The sequence below is a fragment of the Musa acuminata genome, chromosome BXJ3-10 (assembly GCF_036884655.1).
Source record: "Musa acuminata AAA Group cultivar baxijiao chromosome BXJ3-10, Cavendish_Baxijiao_AAA, whole genome shotgun sequence".
Lineage (NCBI taxonomy): Eukaryota > Viridiplantae > Streptophyta > Magnoliopsida > Zingiberales > Musaceae > Musa > Musa acuminata.
The window spans coordinates 11,105,419-11,122,634 of NC_088358.1; the positions used below are offsets into that span (position 1 = coordinate 11,105,419).

The following is a 17,216-nucleotide window of genomic DNA, read 5'->3' on the forward strand; positions in this document are numbered from 1 at the left end:
TTAAGCTGCAGTACCGACGAAGAAATTGAGTATTGAAGAGAAGAACGAGCACCCGCAAACCGAGAAGTAAATGTTACAAGAAGGGCAAAATTTTCCTTTCATTATTTTGGAGAAATAAAAATATATAATACAAAAAAGAACAAGCCTGAAATATCGAAGGAGAAGGAAAGTAAAAGGCATCACATTACGTCAATCACCATATCCCCCGTCCTTTCTATGTTATACTCTCTCTCTCAACACCAGGCTTGCCACATTCACACAACACACACACAGTACACCACGAAGAAGGCCATCCCCATGGTCCACATTTGTCTTCGTCTTTTCCTTCCATTACACAGTGTAGTGCTGTTGGATCGTCTCAATGTCCAGTCCCTTCAGCTTCACAACAGACTCGACGTGCCCTTTGAGCGTGTGGAGTTCCCTCAGCCTGCAACAAAAACAATTAGCTCCATTCATTGGCATCATTCATATGTCATTTAATGGTGTAGGCTTGCTTGGTGGATTACCGGGCAACTTCGGCGCGCCGCTTCGCCTGCTCCGCGACCTCCGACAACTCCCTGTAGCTGCTCTTGTCGTTGAAGAGGACGGAGGTGTCTGCTGTCTGGAGGCCATGCAGCGTGCGCTGCGCCAGCGCCCACTGAGCCTCCCTCTCGCCCCTCCCGTAATCCTTCTTCGAGGTGAATGCCGTCTGCACCATGGCATGATCGTCACCTCGCTCCAATGCTGGGAAAGATCGGTGAAGATAATAGATGGAAGACCGTGCTTACCTTGTTCTGGAGAAGGTTGTCCCAGGCCTTGCCGCTCAGAGCATAGCGGGTGATGAACTTGAGGATGTCGAGAGGGAAGTAGGTGATCAAGCTGAAGAGCCAGATGATCCCTGCCCATCCCCATCCGATGCCCTGGATCCTAGCGAAGCCCCACGACGCATGCGCCGCGATGGCCGTCGCAACCTACGGTGAGAAGGAATCACGCCGCTGGTGTGTGGTCTGGTCCTCGTGATCATTGGATCGCAAGAAAAGTCGAAGAGACGAGATTACCAGCTGGGCGGCGATGAAGGCGACGACTAGCAGAACGCCGGGGCGTTCGACGAAGGACCAGCCCCTCGACCTGGTGACGAAGATGAGCGCCTGACTGATAATGCTCACTTGGAGGTAGAGAGCTGCCGTCAACTCGTCGTTGCTGTCCTTGATCTCCCTCACACCAAAGATCTCCTGTTTCGAAAGAGAATAGCGATGGATTCAGCTGCCTCAGAACATTGTGTGATTGATGCACTGGCGATAGCGGTGTTCTGCTACTCACAGGGAAGACGTCTGTGTCATGGACCAGGTAGAAGAAGACGACGGTCATTATGGCGAGGTAGGCTCCGAGAACGACTCCGGTGGCGAAGATCTCACGCAGCTTCCATGAGTCGGGCAAGGGGGAGGGCTTCACCCTGTCCTTGGAGATGGTCATGATGGTGCCATCGTTGAGGATGGCGATGATGAGGACCATGAAGGGCGAGAAGTCGAAGCGCCAGATGAGGGCGATGAGTAAGAAGCCGAGCACGATTCGGATGGTGATGGAGACGGCGTAGATGGTGTAGTTCTTCATCCGCTGGAAGATGGCGCGGCTCGTCAGAACCGCGCTGACGATCACGCTGAGCCCCGGCTCCGTCAGCACGATGTCCGAAGCACTCCGGGCGGCATCCGTCGCGTCCGCCACCGCGATGCCGATGTCAGCCTTCTTCAGAGCAGGTGCGTCGTTGACGCCGTCTCCTGTCATGCCGCAGATGTGCTTCCTCTCCTGCAACCTCTTCACGATCTCGTACTTGTGCTCTGCAACAGAGAAAGCAACAGCACAAAGAGTCAGCTTGGTTCTCAGATTCATACGGAGAGTGACGACGGGCAGGCGAAGAGACCAGGGAAGACTCCGGCGAATCCATCAGCCTTCTCGATGAGCTCGTCAATGGGGAGGCCACCGACGTCATCGTTCTTCTCCCCAAGGAGGGTGGAGGACGGGTACATGTTGGTTCCCATGCCCAGCCTGCGCCCGGTTTCCTTCCCAATGGCGAGCTGGTCGCCGGTGATCATCTTGACGTTGACACCGAGGTCGAGGGCACGACGGATGGTCTCCGCACTGTCATGCCTCGGAGGGTCGAAGAGTGGCAAGAGACCTATGAACTGCCATGGACCGCCGGCGCTCTCTTTGCTTGCCTCGGGAACCTCCTGCCTCGCCACGCCCAGAGCGCGAAGGCCACGATCGGCGAACTTGTCGATCATGGAGTGGACCTTCTTTTTAGCATCATCTTTCAGGTTGCAGAGGTCAATGATCTGATGCGAAGCAGAAGATTAGGTATCCAATCCAGGACAGGATCACAAGAAACAGAGTAGTCCTCTGTATATATACCTGCTCAGGTGCACCCTTGCTCGATCTGTGCCAGTTGCCATTGGAGTCGATGTAGGTGATGGCAGTGCGCTTGTCAACTGGATTAAATGGCAGGAAATGGACCTCCTGGATCCCTGCACGCGCCTGCGAGCACGAAGATGACGAACATGAGCATGAAAGCTTCATCTGAGATGCAGCATTGCAACGATTGAGCACCTCCTTGGGATCAGCAAGCATTCCCACAATGGCAGCATCGATGGCGTCCTGGTTCTCAACCCTTGAAGCCATGGCAGCAAACAGAACCACAGTATCCTTGTCCAAGCCATTCACGTACACCTGCAACAGAGAAACCAATCAGTAGTAGCAGTTGATGGTCTGATAAAATGTCGTCTAAAGAGATGATGCAAAGCATCACCTCGATCAAGCTCTTGTCAACGGTGAGCTTGTTGAGGGTGAGTGTTCCAGTTTTGTCACTGCACAGCACGTCCATGCCTGCCATCTCCTCGATTGCGGTCATCCTCTTGGTGATCGCGCCCTGCTCCGACAGCCGGTGGGATCCGATGGCCATGGTGACCGATAGAACGGTGGGCATGGCGATTGGAATGCCGCCGATGAGCAGCACCAGGAGGTTGTCGATGCCATCCCGGTACCTCCGTCTCTGGATCGGGTACATGACCACGATCTCGATGAGCATGCCCACGGCGATGGAGCAGATGCAGAAGTTGCCGATGGCGGTGAGCACCTTCTGGAAGTGGCCTACGTTGTTGGTGCTGTCGACGAGGTGGGCCGCCTTGCCGAAGAAGGTGTGCACTCCGGTGGCAATGACGATGGCCTCGATCTCTCCCTGCTTGCAGGTGGAGCCCGAGAAGACCTCGTCCCCGGGGTTCTTCGTCACGGGAAGGGACTCGCCAGTGAGGGCGGACTGGTCAATCTTGAGCGGATCGCCCTCGAGGAGACGGGCGTCGGCCGGGACGATGTCGCCGAGCTTGATGCTGATGATATCGCCGGGGACGAGGATCGCCGCCTCCTGCTCGGACCATTTCTCATCCCTCAACACCTGCACCAAGCCACCCCTTTGGATTAGCAAAGCCGATGGCGCGAGAACGAGCTCGTCGATGCAAAGAGACCTTGGTCTTGGGGGCGAGGCCAGCCATGAGAGCTGCAGCGGCATTTCCAGCGTTGTTCTCCTCGATGAAGCTGATGGTGGAGTTGATGATGAGGAGGACGACGATTCCGACGAAGTCCTGCCAATCTGGTGGCTTACCCTGGCAAACCCGGTCGTGGATCATCATCATCATCCTCATGCGGCGACGCAAGTTGGTGAAATTTCAAAGAGGAGATAGCAGAATGGCTTTACCCCTCCGTTAGCCAACACAATGGCCATGATGGCGGCGATCTCCATGACCCAGGAAAGCGGGTTCCACATGAAGCCCAAGAACTTGAGGAGCTTGCTCTCCTGCGAGAGTTTCAAGGACACATGCGTCAGACTTCGGACCGGTGGCCGCCGATGGTGGAGAAGTCGGAGGTCAGGGGACGCACCTGTTTCTCCTCGAGTTTGTTGGGGCCAAAGATCTGGAGCCTCTGCTCCCCTTCAGCGTCGGTGAGCCCCTCCCGGGTACATTTCAGCTGCGCGAAGACCTCCTCCACCGGGATCCTCTCCTGCAAAGAAGACAAAGAGAAGGAATCAACACACGACGGATGACTACCACGTCCACTGCACGATTCAACGAAACAGCAAGAATCTGGTAAGGTATCTAACCAGGTCGACGGCCTCGTTCTTGATCTGCTCCAGGGAGATGGTCCCGTTTCCGCCATCCCCCGCCATCTTGTGCTTTCCTTTCTTTCTATTTTTTGGTGTGGTTTCTGTTTGTTTATTGCACTGGTTGCGAAGGAGGCGGAAGAAGAGAACTTCGAGTGTCTACAAAAAGAGGAAGGAGAAGAGCAGGAGAGACGTAGAATTGATCTGTCTCTCACTCTTTCGCTCTCTCGAACCTACGCACAAAACAGACACTCTTGGCTCTCTTCAGGCCTTCACTGCCAGTCGAGGAGGAGGGGAGGGTGGATGCACTTTTAGGAGGGAGGAAGAAGGGGTTGGGGGGAAGCAGGTGGCCAGGCGGATTCCTGGGGACGCCGCTCAAACCGGCGACTACCTTCGCGCGCGTCACTCGCTCCAGGTGCGCAGCGGTTTCGTGTCCAGTGTTGCGGAAAGGAGAGCGACGTAGAGGCGCGGCCATTCATCCATTTCCGGAGGAGGAGAGAGAGCCTTCTGGTTTCCCCATGCGTATAATTTTAAGGGGAAGCCACCAGATCTGTTATTGGCCGAGCCATGCAACCGCACTGGATCGGACTGTCGTTTCCATAACAAAAACCCAGACTCTTGATCGGTCCGATCTATTAATTCGACTGCTTTTTTCCTTGATCATAATATCCTAAAAATATATATATTCTATATTAATTGTTAGATAAAAAGTTTTCTGTCATGATCACTTTTTTTTCAATCTTCTCATGGTATTAATTGTCAACCTATTTTTCTGTCAGTCAACTGAATGGAGTTTATATTTCTATCTTTTGGTAATCAAATTTCATGAATTCAAAGTTGCAGTATTTCACATTTATAATTTTCATATAAGAGTAATTTTTATCTTTTAATATATTATATATAATTTAATTTTTTAAATATTTATTTCGGATGTATGATTCAAACACTTGACGCAATGCGCCAAATCAATTAAGTATGCGGATTTACAACATAACTAAATTAGATTTAAGTTAATATCTATTTTCTAATCATGTCATCCTAAACTAGGGATGTGAATGGGGCAAAAGGATTTTTTCATCTTAGTTCTCATCACATCCCCATCATTCATTCTCATTCTATTCCTCATTTAGATGGAGTGTGGGCAGAGATAGGAAATCCCCATCGGGTGAAAAATTTACAAGATATTAATATTCTCTTAATTAATCTATTTTAATTTTAAAAATAAAATAAATTATTAATAAAAAAATTAAAATTTATAAATAATAATAATGATAGAGTGTTATTATTGAATATTGATGTTGTTTCATTTTATTTAATTGAATCAAATATCTTATAATTAATTTGTGATAGGCTAAATTCAAATTGATGTTGTTTCATTTGATTTAATTGATTTATAATTGATTTAAATTGATATAAATTGATTTAAATTGAAGGTGTTTCATTTGATTTAATTGAATCAAATATCTTATAATAACCCAATCTGATTTGAATCAATCGAGTGGAACATTACAACCCAATGTCTAAATTCATATATTAATAGGACTAGGATAAGTGAGAAAATTTTATCCATCTCTACCCTTGCAATAAAATAAAATACTTCATCATTTTCATTGTCCCATCTTCATTTATTTACACCCATGAATATGAGTAACACCTCTATCCTAAACCATATTAATTTATACAAAAATCATCCAATTTTCATATAAAAAAACACCCATTTTGGAATCCAAAAACTTATGACACTTAATTGTTTGCACAAACTTCGCTTTCTGGCATATTGTTCTCCATCTCTTTCTGACATCGCTTTGAGTAGCTCAGCCCGTTGGAAGGAAGGGGACACGCTTGTTACTCATCAAACTTTCTTGCTTGCTGGCCTTAGATTAGAAGCATTAAGCCTAAATATATCAATTATTAAAAATAAAAATAATAATAATAGGATCATGCATAGCATCTGTGGTGGGAGAATTGAAAAAAATTAGGATTTTAAATCTTTTGCTATATGATTAAGTGACTAAACTTCATCGACTTTGACTCATATTTTTTGTGAATAATTCTTGTAATAAGCTCTATAATTTTAATAGTATTGATATACGATTTTTTTTCTCTAATGTACTTTTCTAATATACCCAATTAGTAAGACCCAAACCTTTCCTTTGATGAAATCTATCTATGGTGATAATAATATGTTATTGTTGATATTGAATCTCGAATTTTGATGATAAAATTAATTGATAAATTAATGATCTAATCCATGTATTAAGATAAGCGATGTAGGACTAATTACGATCATGAGAAAAGTAAAATAATTAAAGAAAAATCGAATGTTGGGCCAAAGTCAATGATCAAACATCGAGCCGGATAAATCGAGGGATACACCGAAGGATCAGATGATGTAGTAAAAGCTCACCGGAAGTTCATCGGGAGTTCGCCGAAAGCACACCGAAAGATCGCCAGGAATTCATTAGAAGTTCACTAAGAGTTCAGTTGAACATTGACGTGCCGAACAACTTAAATTACTTATATCGTAATTGTTTTATCCTTAACTATTGCAGTTAGGACTTTAATTTGAATTAGTTTTGGGAGAAATCCTACTAACTCAATTAGGAGCCAACTCAGCCCTAAACATGGCTGAATTGGGCCAGTTGGATGGCTCATTCAGCCACTTAGAGCTACGTAAGGTGGTGGAACCACTTGAGGCTCAGCCTCCCAAGTGGTTTGGGTGATGGTACTGTAGGAAAATCTAGGGGCGACATCACCTGAATGGTTGAAGAACAGAAAAATAAAAATCCTAAAATTCTCAAAGTGTTCATCGTCGTGGGAAGATTGGTATACAAAATCTGCAAAACCAAAAACCACGCGTGAGATAGTTGTGTTACATAGAGAGATCGTATATCCTTGAATCTCTGCAGATCTATAGGAGTGGATGAAGGAGGTCGAGCATCCTCATCTCTAGTGGTGATCCACATAATAGGGCTGCAACGACACTCCTCAAATCTCTAAGCCTACTATTTGAGGAAGAGAAGGGGAGAGGAGAATAGGAGGTGACAACTTAGAAGCCCTAGCCTATGGGCCTTTAGTTCCCTCCTATTTTTAGAGGCCCCTAGTTAACCCTAATGGATCCTACCCTATTACGTATTAGATATCAATCCAATTACCCAAGTCTCTTAGATTAGTGGGTCTCTACCCAATAATCTCTTATTAGCTCTAATTGTATCTCATCCATGGGATCTAATAATTCAGGGGCTTATTGGATATCCAATAAGATGGGGGCTCCAATGGATATCTCATATCTGAACTTCTACTCGTCACAATACCTGCCATATATGTCTGACCCTCTAGTTCCAATATCAAATTGGCCATGAGTCATACCTATCAGAACTCTTTCTAGCTTAGTGAATTATTATCTCCATAATAATTCACTCGATTGGTCGACTACGGATGTAATAGGCAACTACGTCGTAGTCCCCAGACGATACTAGGGAATCTAATCCTTTGGACCTATCTATACTTAGTTACCATGTACCTATAGTCTCTCAACCATCTAATATCTTAGAGACCATATATCGGGCATGGTGCTGTTAGGCCCATACGGTTTCTCCTCGAGTCTCGCTCTAATTAGATTCTCCTAGAGAACTCTCTCTCAATCCGAATGACATTGTGTCATGCCCCATGAATTTAATTTTCATTTAGGAGGTGTGAACCTCCCTCAAAATTGATAATATTATAATTCAACAAACAATCTAGGATCCAAACACACATTTGAGGCTACTAAGAAAACATTTAAGTTAGAATTCACATCTACAATCCACAATTCATAAACCTGTGTAATTTATAATCATACATCATATGACTTAATGTTTTATAAAATCCAAAGCCAACTCAACTAAACAATAACCATATCATAAATCCATAGTTATGGAAATCTATACAATCTATACAATCACAAAACCAACATGTACCACATGTTTATATCATTACACAATTTAAACTTAACACTCCCAAAATCCCGATATAAGAGGTACTTTTCAAACATTTACAAGATACATCAACCCAGATTTGTCATTAATATTTCATTACATGCAAAATGTACTTCTATATCAACCACCTTTCAACTATAAAAGATTTTCCTAAAAAATCTTCTAGTCTTCCACTACCTTAGCCCAATTTAAACATTTTAACGAGCAATCAGCTATCTTGAAAAATTATATAGCAATAGAGTGAGTATATAAAGCTCAACATGTGACTAACATATCCATGGAAAAAAGGATAATTTTGAACAAATAAGGTTTCAAAATACAAGACACAGATACAAGAGTTCAAAGATAGCCACTCGATGAATGCAGAATTACAATGTTGTATCGTTCGAAGCATGTTTTGTTCATAACAATAGAGTAAGGGCTAATTAGAGCATATCATTAGCATAAGAAGTATATCCATGACATATGGAATATTTCAAAGTATATCGAGGATGTATAATCATTTTGAAGCATATTAAAGAACAAATATAAAATAGAAGCTTAAATAACACATATGATGTTGTATTCATTTCATTCTTATCCAAAGCGCATATAGAAATATATAACCAAAGCTTTGGATATCATGTCAAATACATAGAAGGTAAAGTGGGATCATAACATAGTATGGTCCATCCATTTCTGAATGACTACTAAACATAAATCTCCCATGTCTTCCACCCACGTCTGAGTGAAGTCATATGGGGCCAACAGAACATCGCGGGCTCTAAGCATAACTCCCTTTACCATTTCTGGCAAAGGTTTATATTTATCCCACACACCAAAGTATAAAAGGATAGTATTAATAATAAAATTTGGATATATCGGAAACATATGCAGAACAACGGAATGCATGTGCCAATACGAAGCATTGCGATACAAACATGAGCTTTATATAATAAAATCAGGTATGTAAATAATTAAAGGACAAGAGTATATAGTAATTTAAAGCAATAATATAAAGCTTAATTGAAGTAAGAGTTTTTGCTTAAATCAAATTCCAAAGAGAAGAAACGAGAAGAGGCGAAATCGACCAAAGCTCGATTTTGGCAGAATGTGAGAGACACATTATATGAATTATTTGGTTATCCAATTGTATTCTAATTTGTAAAAAATAGGTGTCATTCGAAAGATGTATCAATCTAGTTTTAGAAAAATCAAGTTTTGTATGAATTGGAGTTTATAACATGGAGTTACAAATAATTTTGTAGTAAAAGGTCCCAAAGTATTAGCTCTGTTTTACTAAATCCACAAGATCAATGAGAACAGATGTTTCAGTTTGCATTTATATTCCAAAAGTTAAAAAAAAGGTAAGAACAGAAAGAGTTTTGAGTCTAGTTTCTATTAAATCATACTTTGCATGAATCTGAGCTCTTAGTAGAAAGTTATAAGTAGTTAAGCAACAAAAGGTCAGAAATTATAGTCCCTATTTTGTAGAATCTATAGGGTTAATTGAAACTGAAGTCTTAGTAGGCATTTAAACTCCAAATTATTCAATCTAGGTATCAAAATAAAGATCTTTGAGTTTAATTTTAAATGGATTATGTTTGACTAAATCAGAATTTACCAAAAACCATTGCATAGAGGTCATATTACAAAAAAATTACAGATTTATGGCTTTATATTAAAACGAAAGAAATGTTTGGTGCTAAGCTGAAATCTTTCGAATTATGTGGAATTAAAATGAAAACATAGATTATGATTACTATAGGATGGGATTAGAACACTTGTCTTAAAAAAGTTTGATTTCCAAATGTGGCAGCAAGTATCCCTCTTTTGTTAAGTTTTCTTTTAATCTCTAATCTAATTAACTTTGGCTAACAGGGTTGCAAGGTTGCAAGGTACTAAGCATGCATGAAAGGAGCTTATGTGTCATCCATAGAACCAACATAGGAGGCACCATACTTAGGTTAGCTAGTGACATATGTCCTCTATTTTTTTTTAAAACTTAATATGAATCTTTGACAAATCATATCAATTTTCTAAGATTCACATTTAGGTCATTAGCCATAAACTTCTAATATAAAATTATTTAATATAAAAAAATTATTAGCTAATCCTCATATTTACAAACAAGCATCTACAAATTTTTTTTTAAAAAATAGGGGATGTTACACTCTCTCATCCTCAAAAGAAAAATTTAGTCCTTTAAATTTATCATACCTCATTCGATGAAAAGATGAGGATCAGCTTTCTTCATTTCTTCCTTCAGCTCCCAGGTTGTTTCCTCCCTAGAATGATATCTCCAAATCACTTTAACTAGAGGGATGATCTGATTCCTTATGATCTTTTCCTTCTTATCAACAATCTGAGTGGGCTCTTCCACATAAGATAAGTCTTTATCGATCACCATCGGCTCATACTTAATAACATGAGAGGGATCAAGTATATACTTTCTGATCATTGAAACATGAAATATATCATGGATATGGCATAACTGTTAGGATCAAGAGCGACACTAAGAGGGGGGGGGGTGAATTAGTGCAGTGGAAAACTTTTTCGATTTTAGAAAATCTTTCGTACGTTCAAAGGAAATTGATTCGGAAAGATAGTAATTTTAAAATGTAAGAGAGTGTGAAAGTAAGATAAGGAGAAGAAGCACTTTGCTATGAAATGATTTGCAGTTAAAGAAGATTGCTTAAAATAAAATGCAAACCAGATTTGGAGTGGTTCGGTCAATGTGACCTACATCCACTTTTGGATTCCTCTTCCGACAAGGTCTTCGGTGTCCACTAAAGGCCTTCCTTCAATAGGTGAAGACCAACCACCTCTTTTACAATGTTTTCTCCTTTTCACGGGTTTAGGAGAGAACCCTTACAAATCTCACTTCCTCTCTTGAATGATCTCAACATTTAGAAAGGGAGAAGGAGAACTCTAGCACTTTTACAACTCTTTAACATTTTAAAGACTCAAGAATATATCAAGTTTTCATGCCCTTTCATGCAAAAAAGGGTAGTGTATTTATAGACCCCAATGACTTTCAAAAATGGAGCCAAGAAGTGTCTCATCTCGGATTTCTGGGGTACTGGTGGTACCACAACCATTACTAGACAGTAATATCGCCTAACACCTAACATTGGGCTGTACTACCGCTCAATCTGGATGGTACCACCACCTGATAGAGCTCGAAGACTGAGCTCTAGCGGTACCACCGTCTGACAGAGGCGGTACCACTACTGGTAGCAATAACTATCAGTGGTACCACCGCCTGATAGGGGTGGTACCATCGCCTAGAATTCCTAGGAGATCGAGTCTCCCAAGCGGTGCCACCATCAGCCCTGGTGGTGCCACCGCCGGGCAAAAATTTAGGGGCCGAATGAGTTGCTCTATTCGCCCGATTTAGCCCTATTAAGGGCCTAGTTGGCCCCTAATTAAGTTAGTGGGATTACCTCCCAATCCTAACTTAATTTACACTCTAACTACAACAACTAAGACATGTTTACTGCACTTCTTGTTCTAGTGTGTCAATTACTCTTCCGACGAGCTTTCGGCATATTTCCGGCGAACATCCGATGAACTCTCGGCAATGCTCCCGATGGACTCCCAGCAAGCTCTTGGACTTTGCGATGATCTTCTTGGTGAGTTCCGATGAGCTTCTATGGCAAGCTCCTGGACTTTTCGGTTGGTTCCCGTAGAACTTCCGACGAACATCCGGACTTCCGACGAACTCTCGACTCCTAACGTGATCTCGATCTTGACTCCGGCACAACACCTGCTTTCTATCTTACTGCCATCGTAGTTAATCCTGTATACTTTTCTCAACATATAGATTAGATCAAATAAATTATAATTGAATTCATCATTAAAATTTGAGATTCAACAATCTTCCCCTTTTTTATGATGACAATCAACTGATGACGGAGTTAACCTTAACTCCCCCTATCTATATGTCATACTTGAGAAAAGTCATTCTCGAATTCAAGGCCTTTGAATTCAAGAGACATATTGATAAGTTAAGTTCATTTAATCTTATCAATACACACATCATGATTCCTATCATGATCTAACATTCTTAAAATGATGTCAAGGCATGACATCCATTTTTAAGTTTGATATTTCAAATATAAAAGATGACAAAGATAGCAATTCATCATTCTATGACAAGATATCAATTTGTAAAATTACAAGTTAAGCTCTAAATATCTTATCATAATGAAGAAAGTTTATCAAGCAAATATTTCAAGTATATATGATGAAATGCATTACATACATTTGTCATCAATTTACCACATTTTAGTATTATTTCTCCCCCTTGTCATCAACAAAAAGGAGAACAATTCAACAATGCAAGTGTGGTAAAAATTCATGTCACATTTCAAATTATAAAGAAATTCATACCAATCATATTTCAAGCATTAATGACATGGTATCATTCAAAAGTTTTCACATTAAAAGTTATAAATATTTAAAGAGATGGCTTTCATCAACTTCTCCCTTTTTATTTTTCATTAAAACTTCGCATGAAGAAGGAGAGTAAGGAGGAAAATCCATTGAGAACCAACTTTGTGAAATGATTTGAATGAAGTTAAAAACAATAAAAGAGCTTCATTAAATCATGCTTCAATTTTCACAAGGATCAAGATATTCATGTGAAATTAAATCCTCACTCTTGCAAGTATTCATCTAAAAAAAAATTCTTCCTTCATTAAGAAAGAATTCATGTGAAAGAGTCATCATATAAAGGATAAAAGAAATTCCAATAAAAGAAATTTCATGAATGATCATATCAAATCCATTTCTCATTAAAAATTCACAAGTGATAAATCCGAGAGAGATGCATTTGTCAATGACTTCTATGTATAAAAAATCATTAAGTGATGGAGTATGGATATGAAATAAACTTGATATGTCATAGACTCATGAAAGCTCCAATCAAGAAATCTATTAAGTGAAAGATAATCCGGAAAAGATATACATTCAATTCATGCATTCGTAAAATGTTTTGTCATAGCTTTTTACTTGCATGAGACAAAATCATTAGTGCTTTATAGTACTTGAAGATTAAGAATCCGATGTATGATTAAAACTTCTCAATATTCAATAGAAATCATGATCATGAAAGTAAATATGATATTGCATCATTGTATGATAATATGCTCAAAATCATAGAAAGTTTTAGCATCAAGGCACAAAATTTCCAACTTCAAAGTAAACATGTTATTGAGGCACACAACCTTATCATCATGTAAAATTTGCATCATAAAATTATCAGCACAGGATTTAAATGATTGATCAAAGAATCAAGAAAGTCCGAAAATAAAATTTAACAAATTCATGCATTCGGACATATTAAACCAATGATTTGCCGAACAACTTTGTATTCTTACTTGTAATAATTTGTCTAGATCGAGTTAGTTTAGACTGTAATTGGGTTGGTTTAGAATGTAATTAAGCTAACTCAATTAGGGGCCAACTAGGCCCGAAGTGGGACTGTTTTGGGCTAAGAGAAAGGCTCATTCAGTGATCCAAAAGTTAGGTCAAGCGGTGGCATTGCTAGTGGCTCAGTATACGAGACATAGTCTCTAAGACTATGTCAAGCAGTAGTACTGTCAATATGGGTGATGGTATCACCCAGACATAGTCTCGCAAACTGTGTTAGGTAGTGGTACCACCAGATTGGGCAGTGGTACCACATAGTGTTAGTGCTGCAGGCAATGGTACCGCCTAGCACAAGCGGTGGTACCGCTAGTACCCTGAAAATAGGGGATAAGATACTTTTTGGCTCCAAGTTTGAATCCACTTGAGGCCTATAAATACCCCTCTCATCCTTACTCAGATTACATAAGAATTGAGAGTACAAAAGGAAGAAAAATATTATTGTAATCTTATGAGAATTCCTCTCAAGCTCTAAGTGTTTGTGAAGTTAAAGAGAGGAGGTAGTAGGGGTGTAAAGATTCTCTCCTGAACCTATCAAAAGGAGAATCAAGTTGAAAGGGTAGTTGGTCTTCGCCCATTGAAAAAAGACCGTTAGTAGATGCTGGTGGCCTCGACGAAAGAGGAATCGGTTGTGGATGTAGGTCACGACGATCAAACCACTATAAAACTCAGTTTGTATTTACTTTAAGCTTTTTACCTTCATTGCAAACTACTTTACCTACTTATTCACTATGCTTCTATATGTTTTCAAGTTAATATATTTCTGATACAATTTTTCATCGAACAAACGTTTCAAAATCGATGTTTTTAATGAAAGCACTAATTCACCCCCCCTTAGTGCAGACTCGATCCTAACAGTTGGTATCAAACCCACATTTTTTCTCATTTGATTTAACACCCAAGAGAAATTATTCTTTTCGACTATTAAGAGGGTCACTCTATCATTCGCCTTCCTATGTTCAATGGGACGGACTACATATATTGGAAAACTCGGATGAGAATTTTCTTGCTTTTTTTGAATTTTGATTTATTGAATATCATTGAACTTGGTTTTCAAATCCCCCATAAACCTACGAATGAATGGAATGACTTTGAAAAAAAATCATTTTCTTTAAATATGAAAGCTATGAATGCTTTATTTTGTACTTTGGATAAAAACAAGTTTAATCGTGTTTCTATTTATGAAACTGCGCATGACATTTGACACACTCTTGAAATCACATACAAAGGCACAAGTAGGGTTAAAGATTCTAGACTTAATCTTTTGATGCATGATTTTGAATTATTTCGAATGAAGTTGAGCGAAACTATTATTGACATGTACACCTGTTTTACAAATATCGTCAATAGTTTAAAAAGTCTTGGTAAATATTTTTCTAATTTTGAACTTGTTAATAAAATACTAAGATCCCTTCCTAGAAATTAGGATCCTAAAGTAACTGCAATACAATAAGCAAAAAACTTAAACAAGTTTCTACTTGAAGAACTTATCGGGTCATTAATGACCTATGAAATGACGTATAAGGCACATGATGAACTTGTTGAATATGAGAATAACCTTCCAAAGAACATGAAGGATTTGACACTTAGAACAAAAGAATATCACTTGAGTGATAACTTAAGTGATGATGATGATGACTTTGAACTTCTTACTATAAAATTTAAAAAGTTCATGAAAAAATAATTAAAAAATAAAAACAAACTTAAATTGGACAAAATAACTTACTATGGATGCAATCAACTAGGGCACTTCAAAAGTGAATTTTCGCAAATGAAGAAGCTACAAAAGAAGAAAAAGGCACTCAAGACGATAGTTGAGGATGAAACGAGTACATCCGAAGATGAGGTTGTGAATCACGCTTTGGTGGCTTTCAACAATGAGGTAAGTGACTCGACCAAAACTCCTTTACCTTATTTTGGAATCGGGAGTGGTTTAGTCATCATAACCTATATCCACTCTCGATTCCTCTTTCGTCGAGGCCACTGGCATCTACTAGCGATCTTCCTTCAATAGACGAATATCAACTACTCTTTTACACTCTTTCTCCTTTTCATGGGTTTAGGAGACAACCCTTACAAATCTCTCTTTCTTAGACCTCACTTCTCCCTTTAGACGAACTTCTAAATACTAGGAAGAAGTGATCCTAAATCCTAAGAGAGTTTCTCAAAATTTTCAAGTATTCTTTCCCCCTTTTTCAACTCAATTTCATACTTAATTCTTGCTACTCCATGCAGGAATAGTTGGGGTATTTATAGACCTAAAATGACTTCAAACTTGGAGCCAGAAAAGGTCTCATCTAAGGTTTCTCGAATCCTGGTAGTACCACTGCTTGCAACACTAACATTAGACGATACCACCACTCAATCTGGCAGTACTACCACCTGACATAGTTTGGGAGACTATGTTTAGGTGATACTACCACCCAGTTTGGTGGTACCATCACCTAACATAGTCTTGAAGATTGTATTTGGGCAGTACTATGTTAGGACTCTAGCTAGGAGAGTCTTAATTTAGAGGAATATTAATATAAAACCTACCTAAGCCGACCCATATTAAAGAGGTGAAGAGGCCGGCTAGGGTTATGAGGTTATTTCTTAGAGAAGAATAGGGAGTTGTAAAGGAATATGAGTCTTGAATAGGAGTCCTATTAGGAGTTGGTTAGAAGTAGGAGTCTTGAGTATGAGTCCTATTAGGAGTTGGTTAGAAGTAGGAGTCTTAAGTAAGAGTTATATTAGGAGTTAGGGTTTAGAAGCCCTATAAATAGTCATGTATTCCATCTCTTTTCATAAGCAATAGATGAATCTTTTGGGTAGCCTTTGAGCAGCAACTTGGAGGGAGGAACCCCTATAGAGTTCCAAGGAGGCCGATCCCCTAAAGAGATCAACCCCAAGTTTAGAATCTGCAAGGGTTCTAACATACTACTACCTAGTTTGGTGGTACCATCGCTTGACATAGTCTTAAAGACTGTGTTTGGGCGGTACCATCACCAAGTTTGGGTGGTACCATCGCCAAGTTTGGGTTATACCACCATCAGATGCTGCTACAATACACTGAATGAGTCAAACAATAGGCCCAATTCAGCCCTGATTAAGCCCAATTGGCCCTTAATTGAGTTGGCATTGTTTCACCTCAATTAGACCTTAACTAACTTGATTTAGACAAATTATTACAAGCATGAATCCTATGTTGTTTGGCATGTCATTGGTTCATTCAGCGCTTTGTCCGATCCTTCGGCGCATCATCCTCTTCTTCGATATATTGCCCAATCGACATGTTGTCTTCCCGTAATATCCGATCTCCTTAGCGCAATGTTCGATCTTCTTGGCTCGATGCTCGTGTTGAATCTCGTATTTTGATGATGAAACTACTTGATATATGTTTATGATTTAATCTGCATTTTAAGTGACGCAGGATGCTTTGATCAGGATGAGACAATTAAAGCAGGAATATCATGTTGTGCCGGAGGAACATGTCAGAAGATTGGACGTCGGGCCGGTGGATCGGTCGACGTATCGACAGAAGGCTTCGAGTCGTGGACTCGGGCATCGGGCCAAGAAGAGCGGGTATTGTGCCAAGGATATCGGAGTGGCGGAGTCAACAGGCCGATTGGGCAATAGGCTGCAGGAAAGGACGATGCGCCGAAGAATCGGACGAAGCGTCGAGGGACCAATGACATGCCGGACAACTTGGTTAATTACTTAGG

General features: G+C 40.4%; 1 protein-coding gene across 1 annotated transcript; it reads right to left on the bottom strand.

The window, feature by feature from the left end:
- Positions 1-228: 228 nt before the first annotated feature.
- Positions 229-4,402, bottom strand: LOC103999821 (plasma membrane ATPase-like). The gene is made up of 13 exons (XM_009421688.3): positions 4,124-4,402; positions 3,904-4,023; positions 3,722-3,820; positions 3,492-3,629; positions 2,780-3,421; positions 2,581-2,700; positions 2,386-2,508; positions 1,898-2,309; positions 1,300-1,814; positions 1,038-1,211; positions 768-950; positions 507-688; positions 229-427 (listed from the first exon to the last, which is right to left on the bottom strand). Exons 1-13 carry the CDS (start codon positions 4,187-4,189, stop codon positions 331-333), a joined length of 2,871 nt encoding a protein of 956 aa, XP_009419963.2. The 5' UTR covers positions 4,190-4,402; the 3' UTR covers positions 229-330.
- Positions 4,403-17,216: the final 12,814 nt, after the last annotated feature.

Excerpts from the sequence above, each read along its gene's own strand:
- LOC103999821 (XM_009421688.3), bottom strand. The coding sequence starts at position 4,189 with ATGGCGGGGGATGGCGGAAACGGGACCATCTCCCTGGAGCAGATCAAG. Across the intron at positions 3,821-3,903 it reads ACAAACTCGAGGAGAAACAG|GAGAGCAAGCTCCTCAAGTT; the intron begins GTGCGTCCCCTG and ends AAACTCTCGCAG. Across the intron at positions 3,630-3,721 it reads TTGTGTTGGCTAACGGAGGG|GGTAAGCCACCAGATTGGCA; the intron begins GTAAAGCCATTC and ends CGGGTTTGCCAG.